Source organism: Drosophila erecta, unplaced genomic scaffold (assembly GCF_003286155.1).
Source record: "Drosophila erecta strain 14021-0224.00,06,07 unplaced genomic scaffold, DereRS2 tig00000021-arrow-pilon, whole genome shotgun sequence".
Taxonomy (NCBI): domain Eukaryota; kingdom Metazoa; phylum Arthropoda; class Insecta; order Diptera; family Drosophilidae; genus Drosophila; species Drosophila erecta.
In genome coordinates, this window is record NW_020825198.1 from 25,837,267 (window position 1) to 25,861,048 (window position 23,782).

Genomic DNA, 23,782 nt, shown 5'->3' on the forward strand with positions numbered 1-23,782 from the left:
GAGTTTGAGTTTGAAACAGGATCTTCCTGATTAATCCAACTATACAATTGTCAAATATTACTAACTCTGTAACCTTATGGTATACTTGATTATTGAAAATATAAAAATTATCAAATATTTGCTCAGTTAGAATGTAACCGTGTTCATCTGGGTACTTGAAAGATTGGAACTTTTGTGATTTCGCTTGGAGCATGGGAAATAATTAAAATCTCGTTTGTATCTGTTTCAAGCCAAGTTGATGTTTTTATCTATAACATTTTTTCTGAGTTTACTTGTTTTAAGTAATCATGGTTTAATAGTTTCGGGTTAAAGATTCCTAGCCTAGTTAACTGCATTCCTAATTCGATATCCTCTATATATTCTGTGAATTGTTGTAAATTGAATATTATTATCGTGATCTGTTGGTTCTTTTCTTTCTCTACTCTGAGCTTGTTAATAATGTCTATTCCGCTGTTGATTACGTCTATAACCATGTTTAAGTCGTGGGTTTTCACGGAGCTTTCTGAAAGGTTATTAATATTTTCTTCCAACTCATCCCTATCGTTCTGGTCTAAGGTGCCAAATAAATATTTATACTCTGTTCCTACTACATTTAAAAGGCCTCTTTTACATCGTTTAATAATTCTTAGTCCATTAATTTCCCGTTTTAGTTTCTCAATTAGATATTGAATTTGGGGCACATTTCGAAAAACTTTTGCCTCTTCTACTAGGTTCTTAAATGTTAGCATTGTCTTCGTTATGTTTATGCTTAAGTTAAATGGTATTCGTAGCTTATCGGAATTTCTACTGTTCCTAAGGAATATAAGGTATCCATTCTTGGCACTGAGTGGGCTTACTTCTATATTACAGGATTTTCATTCCGCGGTTAGTCTCCTCAAAATGTTTATCATCCACCTGGTTCAATTTGTCCTGTTTTCTTGAATGGGTTGGTTACCTTGCTTTTTACAAGTGGGGTTTGTCTATATCTCGTGTTAATTGCAAACTCATGTCTCTTCTCATTAAGTTTATTGATCAGATACACCGTTTTACGCCTTCAGATGTGAACCAATTGTGCAAAGCTACGCACATAAAAGCTGAATCTTTGTCTGCCTTTATTTTTTGCGGTTTTCCCATGTCGTTAAATATCTTCAGTATGGCTCTTTTTGCTTCTAGCCAATCTCTACTCTTTACTTCAACTAGTGATGCAAATTTCGAATAGATATCAATGCAAGATAGGAAGATTTGATTCCCTGTGAGATAAAAATCTATTACGTACTTTTCCCACGCGTTCAATATTTCCGGTGTTGTTTCATATGTCAGCTTTGTGTCTCTATGCTCTGTTTTCGCTATGTTACAAACTTCACATTTGTTGATAATATTTTGGATTAGCTTTTGACTATCCGGGTAATAGTATTTTTCCTTAAGTGGTATTTTTCCAATTAGTGGTTTTTTCTACACCGGGATGTAACATCCTCTTATGTTTCTTTAGGATTAAATCCTTAAATTCGGTGTATTTTAATATATCAATTAACTTCCTCGTACATCTCAACAGTTTCGTGAAATTGTTAGGGCTTATGATTTCAGTGAATGCCTAAACCTAAAGGTTCTTGAACCTAGGGTTACTATCTCGTTTTCGTAATCTATTTTTTCTTTAGTATCTTCTAGATACTTTCGACCTAACAGGAAATCATAATTGTCGACAAATTTATGAATATGGAATTTTTGAACGGACGGACATACTGAGGTAGGCTTTATCATTATACTTTTCTTTAATTTTAATGGTATATACTGCTAGATCTTCTTCTTGTTCTTCTATATTTTCTCTTATGATGTTGATTGAAGACTGTGTCAATCACTCCTTTGTAAATCCAGTGGCATTTGAGTGTCCGAGGTATGATGAAAATTTACATCCATTCTACTTTGCCCGCTCTGACTCTCACGTTGTCTCTTTGTAGGCCCCTGATTATTTGAAATCGAAGGTTGGGAATTTAAGAGATTATTAAGAGGATTATTCTGTTGACCTTGTGCTAGATCTCTTCTAAACGTATAATAGTTTCCCCTTTGGCTACTTGGTATTGGAAGGGGGACATACTGATTTTGATTCATACTAAGCTGGTTTGGATTAGTGAGTCGTGTATTATTCTGGTGTGTTCCAGGATAATGTGTGCTGAAATGATATATATGATGATATCTTTGGTTACTATTATTGTAATATCTTTGATTGTAATTTTGGCATTGATTTCCCCTGTTCCTATGTCTGTTTCCTTCTGATTTGTTAGAACGTCGATTTTCCGAACTAGCATCATAGAGTCCTAGATTCATTATAACTTGTTTTAATATACGAATAGTGTCAATATCTTCGCGTGCCAGTGACATATAAATTCTATCCGGCAAATTTCGACTTATTACGGTTGTAACAGTTCTTCTTAACATTTCAGTGGGGTTGCTTTCTAATTGTAACTTATCATACATAATCCAATATAGTAGCTCGAGTTTCTCGATGAACTACCAGGGTACGTTGTATCTTCCAGTTTTCTTATTAGTGATATGTAGGGTCTGTGGTCATTGAATGCCATTCCTGAAGATGCTTTCACTTCCATCCATGTGCTGCGTCCACCAGTAGGCGTTTTATTGATCCGTAGATGACATGTATTTGTCAGGCATCTTGGGTAGGGTATAAGCTGAGTAGGTGCTCGATTTGGTTGACAAACCCAGACAGTTTACCAGGTGCCAATTAGAAATTCAGTTTATCGAAGTGATGCAAGAATTGATTCAAATGAATCTCGGAGAGTTCTGCAGGATTTGCCATTATTATGCTTGTTATAAGTTTTCCCAGAATTCTTGCTGCACTGAATTTAATTGTACTTTTAGGTTTTGATAAACCTACGGAATTAAAATAATTTTAAATTAAATTTTATTTCCGACCGCACGGGTTTTTATTTTAATATAGATTGTCTCTGACCACACGGGATATTGTTTTAGAATGCTACTTGCACGTAGATTCTTTTACGGATCACAAATAGTTTTAGAATCACTGCTTAATTCGCCAGGCTGGGATAGCTAGTTGTATAGCGTATCCTTTCAATTGCCCAGTACCATATAAACTCTTTTAACTTGTAGATCCCACCGACTGCGCAAATTACACGTTCATAATATCCGTATGTAAAAAAAATATAATTTTATTTGACCGAAATATTACAATTGTTTAGTGAAGAACACCGACCGATTTGTATTAGGTCTCAAACTGAACTCAACTTATTGATCTAGATTGATTGACGGTCAAGCCACGGGTTCGAGCTTTTCGAATATGGACTTTGGATTTTACGATTTACGAGAGAGCTTTGGAGTTATCTGCATTTCTCTTGGATTCAAGTGCATTCGCTCTTGGATACAAGTGCTCTTAGATTCTTAAGATTTTATTTATTGAAATTTAAAACTTTTATTTTTGAGTTTGCGAGTCCGAACTGTGAACGTGGGAACGTGACAATTATGTGGGGTTTTGGCAGAGAATGTTTAGTCTACCAGTGGGTGATTTGTCTAAATAACTCCTGTATTCGTATTACTTGGGGTTTTTCCACTTGGCCTTGGTTCTTGGATTTGGTGACAGTTTTATTCATATCTATGGGCTGAGTACACAAAGGGTAGTATGGGGTATGCTTGTTGTGTGTGTAAATAAGCAGGCATGTACTTAAGTCTAAGGGACTCGTGCCAATTTTGTTTTCTTACGATCAGTATATATATATTTTATTGTATGCCTCTTCCAAGGCAATGCCTTGGTATAAGAGGTTAATATTGGTATAAATAAGAAAACCTCAGCGGCGAGTATCCGCCTTGTTTTTGATATGCATAGACAAGAGCCCTAAGAGCCCCGTTTGTAGTCGTGAATAGCCAACAATATTTGTTGACATGGCATCGTTGTCCGGTAGTGAATTAGATACTCTCCGCTAAAGCAATTGTCAACCTCTTAGAGCTATTGTATACTAGCCTTAAATTTTTATATTTCACAGCAATATATTAATCGATAAAGATATGATATTAATTTAACTATAACAAAATGAGCAGCTAAACATTTTCAAAAGGGGTGCTGAGGCGAGAAGTAGAGTAGGTCAGAAATGATGACATAACGTTTGACGGACAGCGACGATCCATATTGTACACGGACGTGTGAAGGGGGGGGGGAATGTAGCCGGAACCTTGCCCGATCGTTTTACAATTATGCTAACAGCTACGGTTTTGGGACAGTGAGGACTGCTGACTGACGAACGGTACGAATGTAATTATTTTTACAGGCTCTTCTAATATTTATTATCGTTATGTTGGAGAGGTGAGAGGCTTACCAAGATCCCATGATCCGAATACGTCGATCTTACGCTGTCAACCTGGTGCCTGAACATCGGATGCCTCTCTCTCGGCCCTAGACACCGGCACTAATACGCCGACGTAACACTATGCCTGCTGATCTATGTAAGTGCGTCTATGACATCGTTTTGTACTTGCAGCGCACCGTCCGTAGTTTCATGTCCAATTTAGACATCGTCCACATAAATTTCCCGTTGTAAAATGTGGTGGATTCCACAGATGGCAGCGTAGGAAGCGGCGAATTTGTGTATCTAATGTAGTTCGATACTGCTGACGTAATTCTGTTTCATAATGAAGTTTCCGCTAAAAGGCGTGGAAACGATAAAAACCGATTTGTCAAGATTGTTCTAGAACTTGAACATGGTGGTAAAATGCTTCGAATGGCATGCGGATTATTTTTTCCGTTTGGTTGACAAACATGTGAATCCACATATTGTCCACATTTTTCACACCTTCGTTCCGATGGAGTTATTTGGCGACTGTGTGTGCCCTCGATTTCCTCATCGGTCCGAAATAATTCTAGCCTAGGATAGTGTTCTGTGCGATTGGATCATCCAGAGTGCCTCTTCGAATCTACCGAAATTCGGTAGATAGCAAGCATTTTAACCAAGAAATAATAAAATAATCTTGTATGCACTAACGATAATATACATTTCGAAATATACATACAAATTTCTTTTTTCGTTTCGGGGATATACAGAAACAAAAAAAAACAATTTTTATTTATTGTAATAAAGCTGAGTTAATTTGGTTTCGACTACTAGCATAATATGTAACCCTTCTTTCCTAATAAATGCCTCAAGTTCATCCTTTTTGCTTGTGACTTTTAGGGTATTGGAAGTTTGACCATTGTTTGGTCTAATATGACCCATATTAGTGTATTTTGATGAATTTGGTTAAAAAGTTCATCAGTATGTCTATTTTCTTTTCTATGCTTTCTTCGCGATTTTTTAAGTTGGTGTTGGAGTCGTCGGCGGGGCTTGATTGTACAAATGAATGGAATAAAGGGTATCTGAGGATTTCATGGGTTCGCATTTCGCATATTGTCGCTGATAATTCAAATATAACGACACTTCTAGAAAAGACATTTCTGGAAAAGAAAATGGTATAAATGTTTATTTCGCATATTCGATTCGAATAACTCCTACAGTAGGCTCTGGATTTATGCGATTGACAAATGGAATAAGGAGTCACCATGCAAGCGCCTTCTCTATTCGTTTGAAGTTTCTAGAAGTAGATATCTGCAGGAAAATGAGAAGCATATCGAAAAATGCATAGTGTGCATTAGTATTGGTGTATGCTGAATAGAATAACTCTCTTCAATGTGTTAGTACTGCGTGTAGAGTTAAGAACTACGCGTTCCTATGAATTTGTGCGAAGAGATTAATCGAATCAGTTTTCGATCAAAGTGCAGAATAGACTTGCCTCGCTCATGCGCCGTATAACGTTGCGAGAACGATTGATCAAGAATTGATGAAGAAAAACGGTGTCCTAATGATGATTCGACATCAGCATTGGGACCTCTTGTACCAAGTTTGAAAAATTGTAGTAGTTTCCTGAAAATTGTTGAGTATTTAACTAGAAATTTTTAGGAACTTTTGAAATTAGCACAGCACTTACAGAAAGAGCCTATGATTTTTCCTAAGTTTAATCCTGAACGCGAGAGTTATCAGTGTGGGCGTGCTACGCTTTTCGGTTGATGAACTGTGGTTGCTAAGTTTGTACGTTTGTATATATGTATGTATATAGACACAAGTGGAAGATGTTGTCAAACGGGATCATCTTTTCCCGACTTTTTTTTTAAGCGCCATTGTTTATATGGAGTACGTAATGAAAATTTAACGTACAAAATGGTAAGCTTTTGAAAGATTTGAAATACTAAGACATTCAGAATAAAAAATCAATATACAATTTTTTTTCCGATTGTGAAGTAAGAGTACAAATCCTCATAGACACTTGCCATGCTTGCCACACGTCTCAGCCCTTCGACCTGCAATGCTTCTGGGCACTCAATATATTATTGCCAGAGCTTTAAAAACCTGATCGCGTCTAATCGATTTAGAGAAGCAAAAAGACTTGCTCTTTGCATAAATTGGCTCAAGACTGGTCATTAACTGAGACAGTTCAACTCTGGAAATTGCCGTGCCTGCGGATCTAAGCACTACACTCTGCTTCACCTGGGAAATTTGGCCAGGCCTTCGCCACAAGAAAGATCACTCCTTGAAGAAACGCTTGCTTCTGACTCACATGCTGTGGCACCTTCTACATTGGTTGGGACGTCTGCTGCGATTCTTGCACTGGATCTTAGTAAGGATGTTGTGCTCCTAGCCACTGCCACCGTATTACTGAAAACCCTTTCAAGAACTTTGTTCCTTCTCGACTCTGGATCTCAAGTGCACATTATAACATCCCGATTCGCAAATCAGCTTCAACTTAAGAAGGCAAAATCATCAGCTCGTGTTACCGGAATAGGTGAATTTAGTTTTGAGACAGATGATTAGTCAGTAAAGACTTCGATGCGATCTTTAACGTCTAAGTACTCAACCGACATCAGTGCTGTTACTACCTCCAATATCACCGGATTTCAGCCCTGCCCAAGCATTGACATTTTCAACTGGAACATATCCGACATCTAAAGCTCGGAGACCCCGCTCTTCGGCATCGTCCTCAACGCAAAGATTTATTGATTGGAGCCAGTCTAGGAACTGTTGTGCGGTCATGTCAAGCTTCTGCCAAGATTGCCCCTTATTCAAAAGACTCGTTTAGGCCGGGTTGTTTCCGGAGGTTGCAGTTTCAGCGCGGAGTAAATATTGTCTTTCGTACAACAGGATCCACGAATCGATCAGTGAATGCGTCTGTTACCCTTAAAGATGGTATTGAAAGCCACGCTTCCAAGGTGGTGTGTATATCGAGTCTCAGCTGCCAGCCATTTCAAAATTTATTTCTTTATATATTACCATATTTGGAGAAACAATTAAGCTATTCGGCTCCTCAGCTGTGCGATAATCTTTCGTTATATATGCAGAAAAGCTGCGTGAGCATCTAGCTCGCTTTTCTAGCGCTCTTTCTCTCTCTCTTTCTCTTGTACTGACGCTTTCGCTTTCGCTTGCCGTTCTGCTGTTCGCGGTGTATGTCACTCATTACAGTCGCTTTCGTAACCCATGCATGCGCGCATCAATGCCAAAATTTCGCTAAAAATAAAATCTATTCATTCGAAACCGCTACATATAAATCATATTTTCATTTCACAAAGAAAAGATAAAAAAAATCTTAATAGCTCAATTTTAAAAATATTGCAAATTTGTAATTGTTATTTCTCCTAAGCTACGTTTATTTTGATTTTAATTGTACATACGATTTGGATCATAGCATTTCGTATCGGTTTCCTCTAATTGGATCTAGCCGCAAATGATCTCGTGTAATAAGATTTCACTTACATATGTGGACTAGTCGACGTAAATTTCCCGGTTGATATAGCAACTTTTGTCTAGTCTCGGGTAGCTGGCTGTTCTTTTACATTTTGATAAACTCTTTTCTTCATTTTTATAGATGTCTTATCGATACAGAGTCATACGGTTCGCCATGTTTTTGCTTTCGGACTCTTCATACTCATAGGATCTTATCGATATTCCTTATATTGTTGACGAAGTGATGCACAAATGTTTGACCATACAATTCCATCAACTTGCTTGGAGATATCCAATACTAAGATCTAGCTTTACCGATGAATAATATATGCACGTCCTTACACATATATTACTTGAATAGTCACTACCAAACGTTTCGTCTGTGAGCGCTTTTATTCTATAAATAATGGTTGACCGGAATTGCGAAAAGGTTCCAACCACCACTTCAATCTCTTTTCTATTAATCGGAGCATTACAAGAGGCTTTTAAACAAAGACACGCTAGCAGGCTAAATGATTACAAGGATTGGTGTTATCCATAACCATTGAACAAAGGTCGCAATTTTTATATTACATATATTACATATTATTACCTTCAGAAGAAGTTTTAGGATGCGTATCTATTCTGCTTGTCTATTTATTTTTTCTTTTATTTCTTTTTCTTGAATTTGACATTTTATGGCAAATAAATAAAATCAAGTACGTCGTATTAGCCTGCCGTGTCTATAACTAGAGATGATGAGTGGATTATTTAAACTTGGGCGAACTGATTGCGAACTGGGAGTTGAATAACTTCCTACATGTTGGGATAGCTCATGTTATGGCTTTATTCATCAATTGGTGTAAGCCAAACCGTCGTTGTTAAGAATCGCGCTTTTCCCTCTGAAATCGAACTAATCAGCACTGCATTAGCCTCGGGAGGAAATACACTCATTTAAAATGAATGTGATTAAAAAATCTATACCACTTAGATTTGATTAAGTTGACTAAGAATGACAAGCCGATACTAATTCTCGACACACGCTGTACCAGAAGTAAGTAAGAAAGAACGGCGGGGAGGAATCCTCTGATGCCGTAGTTCTTTCGGCGATGTGGTGGGTTGAAATGCCACATACATTTGGATTCCGACGGAAACTACCTACTATAAGTTACGGCTCCAAAACGATTCTACGATTCAACGATTATATGGTTCTTTCCAATAATTTCTCCTGTGTGGCTAAAACAACCTGGTGAGCATTAACTGATCCTGGGGTGCGAGATTCTGGTGGCACCGTTAATATAGACCGGGGTGTCCAAGTAGTGGATGAACTCAAATTCAAGGCTTTTGGGCGTTTGAATAGCTTCTGGAAAGACATGTGCTCCAATTATCAGTAGCCGTTGATTTTCTAAGTCCAGAATGATAAACCGGTCTGGTTTCATTCGGGGTACTTGTACAAGGCGGCTAAATACCTAATAAATACCTGAGGAAAATTCTTGGGCCCTAAGGCGAGGCAACCCCTGAGAAAAAGACAGATGCAACTTAGAATTTGGGAGAATTCGTTATTCTCTCTAGTCCGGGAACAGAGTTCGTGGTATTTATTCTCACAACTCTGCCAAGGCTAATAACCCCCCTAATAACCGCCCTCCACCTTGCTATCACAGAATATTATTAGTTTATACAAATTCTGTACTTAGGAATAACTACTGCGAAGGGAACTTGCGTGCGATTACGGCAACGTTGAGAGTATCAGGATCAGCATTGGTTCAGACCTCTTACAAAAGCTATATATGCTATAAGCATTGCTTGAAATGGGTTACCTTCGCTATAATTCCGAAAACGCTCACCAACGGCTTTCTTCTCCTGGGATAGGTGATGATGATCTTCATACCCAAGCCCGGGAAGATAGGCAAATGTTCACCAAGAACTACACCAATATTAGTTTATTATCGTCTTCTCAAAAAATCTTAGAACGACTGGTAAATCCATCCAGATGCCATCGCGCACAACACGCCTACCTCTAGGGTAGTTGGAATCCGATGTTAGGGTCCGCAAAGTTTCACCCTCACGAAGGAGTTTGATTATGACATCTGTGGGCATCACAACGGGCATGTGGCACACACCTAACCTAAACAAACTTGGAAATAGGCCCGAAACTTATTAGACTATACGATTATGTCGACCACGGACTCTCTCCCTTCCTTCATAAGCCCAATGTCGTACAAAAAAAAATTTTTTTAAATATCTAATTTCACAACATGAAAAATGTATATTTATATTTTTTTTTTTAACATTTGGACATGTTATTTTCCTTATCACTATTCTTCTACGCTCCCCCTACCTAATAATATTTCACATAACAAGCAAAAATTAACGTGTTGTCTAAAACTCATTTATGGTTTCTTCATAATTTTCTATTAACTGTCATGTTTTGTTTAAAATCTTAAAACGGTTTAATTGTAAAAATGAAAATTAAAGTAGGCAACAAGATGAATAAATTCCTTCATATTTTGGTTAAACTTCTGACAGCTATTTTGGTTAAACTTCTGAAGGATTTGCTAAACCACTGAAACATTTACGACATTCATGTGTCAATTAAACTATGCTTTTAACCTCCCTAGTTAATGCTTTATTGGAATAAAATATAAAAGTAAGAAAATAAATTAAATTCTTGACAAAATTTGTGGACCAGTTTGCAGTGCGTTCCAACTAGGTGCATGGAAAAGTTACCAACCATAATACATTGGACGTTCGTAAGGTTGAGAATTCTTAGTGGCATTCAACTATCAAACCTATTATCAAAGAAATAAAAGCTTGATAACGAAAACTTACCAAGGCTTTGTATTTTGGAGAACATCTATAAGGGACTGTAACTGCTGTCGAAAATTGTCACTTACAGTACATTTTGATTTGGATGATCCTCGTGGATAACTCGAATTGATGAATTGGAAATCCTAAAAAAAGAAACAGGACTTTAGTATTTTCGATTTATTGAATGGAATTTTTTTATTTCAAAGGACAAATCGAAATTAGCTTCGTTGGGTCAGAAACCAATTAAAAGAATCTGGTTAATATTTGAATTCCGCGCATTTTAAATGTTAACACCTGTTATAATGATGCTGCCAAATCGTACGATTCAGATATAAAAGAATATAGGAAAATTGAAATTGATGTTGCAAAGCCTCGAGCAGTTTGAAGTGAGGAGAATATGCAACGAATTATCATTAAACTTTATAATAGGTTGGAAAATATCTCCCTTCCGCTTTTTTGCTCTTTATTCAATGCCTTATAAAAAGTGTAACAGTGATCGGATTTAGTTCAAATATGCGCCGTTTTGTTCAATAATCTGTTTCCATCTAGATGGCAACTTCATAAAACCTCCCTCGTAGAAGCCCCCCTCCTTATTTGCGAAGAACTCGGACAGCCACTTTTCACAAGCCTCTTTTGAGTTCAACTTTACACTACCAAGGGCATTCGCCATGGACAGGAGCAGGTGGTAATCACTTGGCGCTATGTCCGGGCTATATGGTGGATGCGATAAAACCTCCCATCCGAGCTCCCGTAGCTTCTGACGAGTCATCAACGAAGTGTGTGGTCTGGCGTTGTCCTGGTGGAACACTACACCCTTCCTGTTGGCCAATTCTGGACGCTTCTGGTCGATCGCCTGCTTCAAGCGGTCCAGTTGTTCGCAGTAGATGGTAGAATTAAGCGTCTGGCCATATGGGAGCAGCTCATAGTGGATGATTCCCTTCCAATCCCACCAAACACACAGCAAAACCTTCCTGGCCGTCAATCCCGGCTTGGCCACTGCTTGGGACGATTCACCGGCCTTCGACCACGACCGTTTTCGCTTGATATTGTCGTATGTGATCCATTTTTCGTCGCCAGTCACCATCCGCTTCAAGAATGGGTCGAGTTCGTTCCGTTTCAGCAGCATATCGCAGGCGTTGATTCGGTCCAGAAGGTTTTTTTTTATTGTCAAATCATGCTGCACCCAAACATCAAGCTTTTTTTTTGTATCCAGCCTTCTGCAGATGGTTTAAAATGGTTTGGTGACTAACTCCCATCTCCTGGGCGATGTCACGAGATGCCACATGCCGGTCTAACTCGATGTATTCCATGATTTGATCGGTATTTGTCGTCACAGGTCTTCCGCCGGCTGGCTTATCCATGGTGTCGTTTTCACCGGCTCTGAATCGTCGAAACCATTCCTCCGCGGTTCGAAGTGATAGAGTACCATCCCCCAAAACACCATTAATCTCACGGAACGTTTCTCTGGCGGATTTGCCTTTAACGAAGGAAAACTTTAAAATAGCGCGAATTGAACGCAATATCCAAACTAATCATGCATAGCGTCGTTTTGTAGGTTATGTCAAGACCTTTCAAATTATGTATAGTATTGCCAGATACGAGCGCTTTGTACATAGCCGCGAAATTCAAAAGACAAAAAGGCGGAAGGGAGATATTTGCCAAACTAATATTATTAAACTGGTACCATCCGACTTCTTATTTATACTCAAGAAAATCTTCTTGTTTTAATATTTTGGCGACCGTGCTAATTTTTAACCGTCATAGTTGGAATCGACATCTCGGTCCTCCACCTATAGATTAACCTTTATCCGCTTTATCTGCTGTATCCGCGCAAGAAGCCATATGAATCCACGCCAAGGCCCGCGTTCAAAAACCAATTGGACCAGGAGGAAACCGCACCGGCATTATTGAAGCCACGGTAGATGAGCTACATCAAATCAATAGGGAAGTTGCAGCGTTTTTACAGGATGGCCAATTGGAACTCGAAAAATGTCATTCAAGTCACTGCAAGTTTGTCGATGATGCTACAATCAAACAGCTGGATTACGATATGCTGACTATCACGCTTGGGGTAAAATGGGACCGAGTACGGAACGCATGCTATTGTCTCCAACCAGCGATACAGACTCTTCAGATACACGGTTTCTATGACATCTCCATCAGAGCGTATAGATGCTGCATCCATGGATCATGGGGACATGTTCCCACCCACCCGGCTGATATTGGAACAATCGATATGGTTCAAGCTTTTACGACAAGACAAAAGTCGAGACAATATTGACATTGACATGGAAACTGTGCAACTGGACAAAAGGAAATCAGTCTTTGCCGTAAAAACTACTGGTGATCAACTATTTGAAGGAATCTACAAAATCTGTTCGTATCATCTTTGCCTACTGGTCATCGCCTGTATGTACAGATTTATTTAACGCTGCCGTAAACTCACGCCATTCCAATCGATATTACCACCCGATTCGCACTAACCTTAAAAATCTTAGACTCTTCCTTCAAGTCACATATGGCTTCTAACTGCCCTCCGACCTCCTGGAGCTACCAGGCTACACAGAAACCCAAAGGCATCCTGTCCTGTTCCCAGCATAGGATCCCTTTGTATCACAGCTCATTCGCGATCTCTATCACGCCGGGCCATGAAAGCTCATCGCCTTAAATCAGGTCAATCATTGTCGTCGCTATCGACCAACTCTCGAAAAACAGTTAATGGAGCAACTGCCCAAGGGTACAAATTTTGCAGGAGCTAGGAACCAGCTAGAATCATTGAAGCAGTTTTTTTAAAGAAAGAAACTACTGAATCAACTTCTACTTTAATCCGCCCAGGGCTGCACACAAAAGTGTCTCAATCGCGCTCTTCGAGACACCAGATTTACTGTTGGAAAACTTGCCACAGCAACTGATGACATCGAGGCGATCCTCAACTCTAGGCAGTTAACGTCGCTATCACCAGATCCAAACGACCTTGTCGCTCTCACGCCAGGGCACATTCACAGTACTACCAGAACGACAATCCGGACAAGTTGGATTGATGGAAAAAGGCCACAGGGCCACAAAGCATCCTATCTGGAGTAGCTGGAGCTACGAGTATATAAACGAGCTCCAAGTTCGCACAACCTGGAGGAAGACTGCACCAAATCCATCTGCCAAATATATTACATGGTCATCGTTCGGATAATGACCCTCCACAACGCTGCCTTCTTGGTCGAATATCAGCACCATCGCTGGATCGGACAATATCGTGCGTGTAGCAAACGTATGCAATTACGGAAATATACGCAGCCCTACGCATTTTTTCTAATTCCGCGCCTTTTAAATGTTACTTAACATAACACGAACAAATAAGTGGCAAGTAGAAAAGAAGATAGGATAAGAAGATAGAAAGCTTGAAATTAAAGTTTGCAACGTCATTAGAAGTTTGAAGCGAGAATAAACAAGAGAAAACGTTATAGTCTAGTTCCCCGACTACCAGATACCAGTTACTTAGCTAGTAAAGTGCAAACAAGAAATTTTCACGTTTTTCTGGAATATTGATAAAAATAGGGAACAAAAATAAGAATTAATGAAAAAAATTTGGAAACGTTTTAAAAGTGTGGGCGTGACAGTTTTGGGTAGCTAAATCTGTTCCTCTTTTGGAGTGGCCTGCAACGTTGGTCGAAAAACGTTGGTCGGATATTAAAACGGCATTTGTAGCTTCTAAGCCATTAATAACGAAAACCTTTGGGCTGTAATTAAGGAGTTGTGGAGCGAAATATCCCTAAAACGGTTCTAGGACTTGGTTGACTGCATGCCAAGTATTATACACAACCAAGTATTAAATTAGTGTAGCATTATTTTGTAGTTCTTAATAAAGAAAGTACCTTAATTAAGTTAAGAATTCATAGAACAATTGAAGTCCTTTTTTATTTTCTAAAAATAAAGATAAAGGTATTTCAGCTTCTTTTACACCCTTTTATATTATTCGCAGCTGTACAAATATTCCATATATGTAAATACAGAAAGGGGTAAGGACCATTTTTAACATGCACCGACATTTATTCAAAGTTAATTTCCATTATTGAAACAAAAAACACAGAATGGATTGAAAGTAAAAAAGCTCTTCTGAAATTGTTTAATATTATAATGTTGAGCTAATAAGCTTTTTTATTACCATTTTACGATTGAAAACGCTTTGACTATGAAGGAAATGACTATATTTTAGTCGTTAAGCGCATATATGGGTTTCGAAAGCAAATGAAGTGAGCGCCTTAATTGTTTCGCTATGCGGGTTCATATTTCGCTACGCCAGCTTCGCAACTGAGTGATTTTAGCGCTATCCACATTAACTCTCCCATGGCACACTGATATGAGGTTGGATTTTGAGTAAAATCCCGCATCTAAAGGTGTCGCTGTTGGCCTGCACTGCTTCAAGCCGTGTCTGGTTCATCGTTATACGGCCCAACTCGGCTTCACGTTCTATCTGAATACCCAAAAAAGCGCTCAACTGCCCACGCATTCAAATCTCGAAGCTATCTTAGAATTGACCTGCATATCGTTCAAATGACTATTGAGATAGGTTGTACACACATCCATCTTTAGTTCAACTGACATAGCCAACACTAGGCGTATGGTTCATATCGGCATATGGTTCATATCGGCATATAGTTAACACCGAATTTCCGCCAGAAACCCTTCTGTACCAAGCGAACTTTATACCGCTCGGGGTTGCCTTCACCGTCCCTTTTAATGGAAAAAACCTATCGGAACCCTATGGCCTTTTCTCCTTTTGCCAAATCCCAAATCATCCATGTATTATTTGCCACGAGCGCGTCATATAGTGCTTTTTCACAGCTTTGAGGGAGTGGAATTTCAGATTTGACCATGGCATTAATAACGTTGAATTCCTTCCTTGAACTTGCTGTATTTGTATTATTTTTTGACTGCTCATCTTTCTCACTCTGTGATTCCTCCTTGAGTACTTTTTCAGCTTTCTTCGGCGTTGCTTCTGCTGCTGGAAATTCAAAGATCAAAGATTGTCTTCTTAAATTTCATTGAATATTACGTTGCATTTAAGAACAACCTGCTGCGTCTCCTGATCGTACATACTGTAGCCTTTTGATTCCAGGGAATATCCAAAGAATATATATTCGTTACCTTTGGCCTTTGATCCAAAAATCCGAATGTTGATCACACGAGGTTTTTTTAAACTCCTCGCCCCATAGGGAGTAATTCTGATGAGAGCTGCAGTTGGCTAGTTGTAACTAGCCTCTGCCAAAAGGCTGAGTAATTAAACTGCTGGCCATTTCCACCAAAGTTCGGTTGGCTCGCTCTGCCACGCCATGTGCTGCGGACTGTAGGGGACCGTCAACTGCATTCCATTTTCCTGAAGCACTCACGGCCATTATCGCTGCGTATTGCTTTTTTCTTGCGTGCGAGTTGACTCTCGTCCATGTTTTTAAAAACTAAAAATGTCGTATACTTCGTCTATGGATCTTATGAATACTTATATCTTATGATTGGTGCTTCGCTCTGTTTTCAGATACCGGAAAGGGCTATCTTGCTCTTCATGCACGATAGGCGCTGACTTCTTTCTGAAAAATTAGCACAGTTAATGCCTTGCACCATTGAATGCTTTACTAATTCGTATAAACTGGCATTATATAAATGTCAATATTGATTATGCCACATAATGTACTGGTCATAGTAGCGCCGAAACAAGTGTTCAGCTTGCACTCGACAATAAACAAATAATGCGTTTTGCATTGTCTACAGTTATAAAAGCCCACGTTTGATTTACCACTTCTCTTGTTTTTTGTGTTCTCCGATTGCTATTCTGCATGGAATATTCATTTCCAGTTCTATCTCTGGCTTCGGTGTTCCTTATCCCTCCTTCAGCAAGCAGTTTGATCTTCAAAATATCTGACAAGGGCAATGCTATGACGAAATTTGTATATTCTTTGCTTAAACTCAACAGTTTGTGCACTGTCGAAAAGAACGAATTTATGTGCGCTGCAATATGCCGGGTATTTTTTGATATGGAAAACCCTTTCGCATTGGCCAGCTTCGCTAATGAACATCTATCAGCTTTTGCAAAGCGCTGCCGGCAGTTGAAAAGCTCTTAGGATAACCCTACGGCGTCCCATATTCCGTCGCCTCCATCTGTCCCTGGTTTACTCTCCAGACCTCTGCATGGATCAGCACACTACACATTTGGATCATCCTGGTGACATAATTTCCTGTAACCAGTTTATCTATCCAGGTATCAACTACATGGCGCTCATGATAACCGAATATATGTACTTATTCCGTTTAAATACTGTTATCCCGCGGCGTAGATATATTATTTTAAGCATGCTGGTTTACATGCTGGTTCACATTGTTTATGTCTGCTGTCGATGATAAAGGCGTGTAAAATGTTTTTGACTAGGGTGCCGTCGATAGCGTGAGAAAGATTAATGTCGTTTATGGAGTTTAAGTTATTCCTATAGTTGACTCTTTACTTATGTTATTGACAAATGGAAAAATATTTATCTTGCGATATACAAGCTCCTGTATCGTTTTGGTGTCTAGGGTATTTGCGTATACGTTAGTCTTTAGAAGATTCAAGATCCTTGTTGAATTTAACAAACCAAATTCTTGTTTGCTGAGTGCCTACAGGTAAATATAATGTAAGTAGCGATGCTTGAAATTATAACTATTAATATTGTGAATGCAATCACCTTATAAATTGAATTCTGTCTTTATTGATGGGTAATACATTTTTTCAGTTTTAACAATCGTATTGGTTCATATAATAAAATAATATAATTTTATATTCATTTATATTTCTCGATGTTGTAGGTTTTATATTTCCTTTTTTTTTTAAGTGGATTGGCTTAATTGTAATAAATTGTCTTCTGGTCTTTATTATTAGGAAGCAAAGTTTTTGCAAAGGTTTTGGTTTTTTTTGTTTGTTTTTTTTTTTTGAAAATAAATTGTTGAAAATGAAATAATAAAAAGATATGTAAATTAGGGAAAGGTTTGCCGGCGCGGCTTTTACTAATCGGACGTCAGGCGGAGCCGTGACAATAAGAAGATTAGGAGTTTACTTTTAATGCTTTATTATCCCGAGCCAAGCGGAGCTGTAGCGTCGGAGGCAAAATCAGAACTGAATATAAAAATACAAGAATTCAAACTTAGGAGCTAGCATGAAAACGAAACACATTGTTGCGATCCCATATTCGTAGCGGCCACGCAAATCTGCAGTGTCTGCCGGCTACGTATCGACATCCGTCGTCGTATTTCATGCGCCCGTGGGAGCGACGTTAGCTCGACGTTAGCCCTCGGCCGACCTTAACTCAGCCATCGCCACGTTCAGTCGTCTTGCGGACCTCTTGGCCTTCCAGGCGCGCCAGCCCACAATGGCAACACATAACAGGAGGCAACATGATGCTGCTACGGTCAGTGCCACTCGCTGGGGTAGTTCGGCGTTGAATTCTTCTCTGAACCTCTGGATTGTCTCTAGGTTACCTTCATTTAGGCGATGAAGGTACGGGAGACTGAGCACGCTTTGGTGGGAGGTGATGTTCAGCAGAGGGAATTTCGCTACCCCCGGTACTCTGTTCTGGATCCCGTTCTGGTTGACGTACAGGGTTCCGTTAATGACGGCACGTCGGGCGAAGGTAACAAGATGCGTACCATGCACCCAGATTTCAGAGCCGTTGTCCACGCGCTGGTTGATGCGGTGCAAGCTTTGACGGTGTAAACCTCGTTGTCGCATTCTGCGATAACGCCATCATCTAAACGTAGCATGGCTCCTTCGTGACTGACGGGGAAAATAGTAATTTTCTTACAGGCGAACTTAATTACCGGAAATTTAATGATAAAGTGTAATGCGTTATTGGACTGCAGAACCTTTACGGACGATACGGACATGAGGTCCCCTATGGGGGTGTTGGTGGGCTCCTCTAGCCAAACTGAACTCAAATCTGCGTGATCAAGAATATTTGGGCTAACAATGTTCATTTTTGCAAGTGTCACGGCCAACATTAAATTTTGAAGCTCCATCATGAGCATTCTATTTCTCGCGAGCAACGTTTCATACAAATGACCGGAGTCAATTTGCGACGCTTTTGCTGTTTTGAGGATTAAGTTGACAGTGGCAGTTAATTTATTAATTTGACTCTGGATTTTTATGTTGATTTCTATCTGCCTATTGTTCGCGTCTATCAATCGCGCCTCTACGACCCTACTGTTTTGCAAATCGCTGGCATCAGGTGTACCGGCTACAACCTTTAGTATAGAGCCCAGGAAGTCCAAGCTTCTGGCCACTCGATGGTGCGCGCCCAGCGCATCCAGCAAGTCCCGGAGGTGTGCTGAATCTACTTTCAGCAAATTTCTCATGTGTGACTGCGGGAAGTGGCTAAGCAGTCCGACCGTCTCCTCTACTACACGTGCGTACTCCGAAAGATTCGCGGAGTGTCTCACGTAGGCGAAATTCTCCCACACCAAGATCTGGCCATCGACTATGGGAATGTATTTGGCGCGCGAATAATCGGTGATGTGAGCCGATGCCAATGATAGAGACACGAGAAGGATAAGATTGGTCCTGTGGGTGAAAGTTTAAATGGTTGATTTTTCTATTTTGTAGACAAGGGGAACCCAACACCAATAATAATAAAAATGCTTAAGAATATAATGTGCGCGGATGGCGCTACGCTTAGATCTATTAAAAATTACGCCAAGTGGCTAGAAAAAAACACTGACCTCGCTGCTGAGCGCGTCATTTTAAATTGTCCTTGTGGACCACCCTCCCCTCAATGAGGACCGTGGTCCCCATGTCCGCTTCTACAGCTCTTTCCTCGCACAACGGCGTGAGCTTGTTGCCGAGTCTTCGGTTGGATTTTACCAACACTTTTTCGCCAACATCGAATGTTTTATTCTGCCGCGAAGCGTTTTCTCTGGCCCTCAGCGCGGTCTGAGCCTTCTGGATCCTATTGCGGATCTCTGGCTGTGGCTCATCGGGGTGTGTTAGGACGATGTCAGCCGGTCTCCTGTCGATGACCGAGTGAATCGACTTATTATACTGGGTAGTGGCCAACATTATTATTTCGACCGTATCACTCAAGCCCTTGTCTATCTTTATGCATCTGGCTAGCTCCAGCAACGTGCTATGGAAACGCTCCACCTGCCCGTTGGAGGTGCTGTGCAGTGGTGGTGCGTTTGTAATGCTTACACCAAAGTTGTTACACAGCATGGACACGATCGTGTGCGACTTCAACGACGGTTCGTTGTCGCAATAAATGGTCTTTGCCCTCGGGAAAAAGTTCATGAGCTGAAGCAGCGCTGGCTTCAGGTCTTCAATAGTTCTCGAGGTGATTGGTTGTACGACGGCAAATTTAGAGAACTTGTCGACGCAAGTGAGGAAAAACTTTTTGTCGGTAGAGAAAATGTCGATGTGCAACATTTCCCCTGTGTGTGACGGTATTGGTGTTTCACCGAGTTCTTGTTTTCTCGGGTGCCTGTCATACTTTGCCCTCGCACAAGTCCTGCAATTCTGCACGATCTCGTTGGCCAGCTTGGCCATTTTGGGGAAGTAGTATTCCGACAATACCTGCTTTACATTTTCTTGCGCTGCTCTATGCGCCCTATTATGTTCAGCAGTTAAGATTTCCCTTCTTTCTTCGATTCTGAGTACGTCCACGACACGGTTCCTGCAATGCCAGAACTTTGTGGCTGGGAACCTCCGGACTATCTCATCTTCTATCATTGCGAGCGTGTGCAAATCGCAATGGAAGGCGTTTACGGCCCTTGGGACGATTGTGTCTGCCAGTTCGTCTAATAAGGACCCCCTGCAGACGAAGTTAACCGTGTGGCGCCTTTTATTCCCGAATAAAATAAAGGTATTTTTAGACGGGAAACGTGCTTCTTCCAGTATTATCTGGTTCTGGAAGCAGTTCAATGGCTTGTCCGTTGACTCGATTGTGTGGGTGAGAGACACCTCACTGTGAATCGTTGCTGCGCAAGATTCGGGCTCTTCTTGCTCCAGCACATTAAGCTGTTGTCTGGACAAGGCGTCCGCTACCAGGTTCTCTTTACCGGGCTTGTAAAATAGACGAGCATTGAACTCGTCTATGCGGGCCTTCCACCTCTTAATTTTTGCGTTCGGGTTTGATTCTGACACAGAAAATGTTAACGGCTGATGGTCAGTGAAGATATTTATATCTTTCACTCCATAGAAGTAATGCCGCAGTTTAGCCAGGGCCCAAACGATAGCCAATAACTCACGCTCGTTAGTCGCGTAGTTGGCTTCACTGTCTTTAAGAGTTCTTGAAATCATTGTTATAGGGCGGCCCTCTTGAGACAACACCGCACCTATACCATGGGCTAAAGCATCCGTCGTTAGATCAAATGGCTTCTTATAGTCCGGGTAGCTGAGCATGACATCTTCTGATGCCAATATATTGCGCAGCTTTTGGAACGCTTCTCGCTGGGACTCAGAGAAATGCACCTGAATGTTCCTCGATCTATGCCTACTAACTGTTCCATTTTCGCCCTTTAATATGTTCGAAATGGGCCTTGCTATAGCAGCGAAGTCTCTGATGAAACACCTATAGTAGCTCGCGAGGCCCAGAAACGACCTGACTTCAAATACCGTCTTAGGCTCTGGAAATTCTTTTATGGCCTTTACCTTTTCTGGGTCCGTTGTTGCACCGTTACTGGTGACAATGAACCCGAGAAAGCTCACGCTTTTCTTAAAAAAACGCGATTTCTCGATCGATACTCTCATGTTAGCTTCTTGTAAGCTCTTTAACACCCACTCTACATGTTTGATGTGAGCCTCCTCGTCTTGCGAGAAGATGATCACATCGTCAACATAAACATAGCAAAATTTGCCTATTTGTTCCCGTAGGATGTCATCGATCGTTCTTTGGAAGATGCCGGCGGCATTCCTGAGGCCGAATGGCAATCTCTTAAACTCATACTTTCCTCCGTTTACCGAGAAGGAAGTTTTTTCGCGATCGCGCTCCGCTAGTACGACTTGAGTGTATCCTGATTTAAGATCCAGTGTCGAAAAATAGCGTGCTTTGCCCAAATTGCCTAATATCATTGATATATTTGGCATGGGGTATTTATCGGGAATGGTGTGCTCGTTAAGCTTGCGAAAGTCTATCACCAAGCGCTTCTTGCGGTTTCCCGCATCATCGGTGCCCTTTTTATCTACTACCCATATGGGGTTGTTGTAGGGGGATGCCGATTTCTGAATTATATCGTTTCTTAGAAGATCTTGGATCTCCTTATTAACGAAGTCAGCTACGCCCATGGGATATGGGTACAGCTTGGCATAGATGGGCTCTTCGCTCACCGTTCTGATGGTGGCAACCACCGAAGTATTGTATGGCAGAGCCTCGTTTGGGTCTGCAAAGGCCTTTTTTCTGGCCTTTAATAATTTCCGAAAAGTCTCCCGCACTGAAGCGGGTGCATCTGAGCAATCCACATCGGTGAAATTGACATCAGTGCCTTTGTGGAAGGAGATTTTCTCAACTTCCGTACCCCATTTGAGCTGACCGGAGGCCAAACAGAGTGACGCCCCAGCCTGAGCTAGCAAATCGAGACCGATTATCCCATCGAAGGTTGACAAGTCTGGTAAAATGAAAAATGTTGCTTTCACGTTGAACAACGCAACAAGGCATTTTTGTGTGACGGTGGTTGAGCCATGGATGGAATGCAAGGTGAATTGTGAGTTAACCGGACGGACGCCACGCAACCCCTTGTGTGGTTTGATGTAATTCTTGGACGTGCCGGTATCAATAAGGAAGCTCATATCCTGCCCTGCTACTCTTCGTCTAATGACGGGTAGCAGGGATTTTCCCCTAAAAAATTGAGGGCGTCAGAATCACTTTCGGCATCGTCCTCGATCTGCGCCACGGCGCCGGTGGCGGCTTCGGCGTACGAGGTCTGCCCCTGCCCGGCATCTTGGGTTACATGATTCACCCTTTGTTGCTTGCCCTTTCCGTTAGAGCGATCGGACATGGCCGACCGCTTGCTGACGCCAGCGGAGGCCTGGGTGGGCTGTCTATATCTTGACAGCGAAGGGTCTACCTCCATTGGTTCTGGAGCACTGGCGCGAGTTTGCTGCTCGGCATTTCGCTGGCCGGATTGGCCTTGCTGCTTGTTCTGTCTACTAAAATGTGGGTTCTTTGACCCGCTTGCCTGTGCTTCTTGTTGGGGTGGCTTGACCCGCTGTTGGGTACTTGCCTTGTGTTCTTTTTCCTCAATGCTTCTCGCGAAGTTGGCAGCGAACGCATATCTTTTATGGTTCGATTCCATCTCTTGCGCGAGCGCCAGAGCTGACGGCAAGTCTCTTGGCTTTGCTGAGAACAGCACATCTGTGAGACTACGCTTGAGTCCCGAAACAAACACACGTAGTGCATCTTCGCGGAACTTTTCGCAGAGGCCCTTTGCTAGGACCGGCTCGTATGACATGTTGACTTTATTAGTCAACAATGTAAGCTTTTTGCCGACTTCATCATAGTATTGCAGCAGAGACATGCTGCCTTGTCTCAGCGTGGCCAGCTCTTGCTCGATTACGTGAACTGGACGTTTGTCGCTGTACGTGAAGTCGAGGCGACTTATAATCGCGTCGAAGTTAAGAACTGTGCCGAAAGAGGCTAGAACAACGTCCGCGGCCCCCCTGATTTTGTTTCTTATAATTATAACCGCCTGATAATGGCGTGAACTGCCGTCGTACGGCCTAAAAATACGATAGGCTGCGAGAGCCGCCTGTCTCCATGAAACATACGATTCATGTGCGCCTGCAAACTCGGGCAAGCATTTGACGGCATCTAATGGCTCGTCGCAGCGGATATCATTTCTTATCTCTATGGGTGCATAAGCTTGCACCTCTGGTGGCGTAATATGCGCTGCGGCCAGCTGCTGGGCCATTGACTCGACTTTGTCAATCAAGACCTTATTTGTAGCGGCTTGCTCAGCTAAGGCAGCGGTGACGGCTGCCTGTATTATGAGTTTCAACTGGTCTGGGTCCATGACGCTGTCTGTAGGACGAGGTGAGGGTGAGGGTGAGTGTGTGCGTCTTGGCACTGAACGGCGAATGCGATGGTCGTCGCAATCAGAGTCAGAATCACTACACTGTCGGCGAGTGGTTCTATAGAAGAGGAAGGGTGAAGTCATATGCCTCTAATATAAACAACGAAAACTTGAACACAACGCTTGAGGATGGAGGCAACAAAGTTGCCAAATTCCACGGATCGTATGACGTTGAA

General features: G+C 41.3%; 1 protein-coding gene across 1 annotated transcript in view; it reads right to left on the reverse strand.

Annotated features, from left to right (window-relative positions):
* LOC26526255 (unconventional myosin-VIIa) overlaps positions 1-23,782 on the reverse strand; it is a 713,556-nt gene that overhangs the window by 401,720 nt on the left and 288,054 nt on the right. Inside the window, exon 10 of the mRNA XM_026976734.1 lies at positions 10,554-10,675. Coding sequence (XP_026832535.1) covers positions 10,554-10,675 — 122 coding nt within the window. The remainder of the gene's footprint in view (positions 1-10,553; positions 10,676-23,782) is intronic.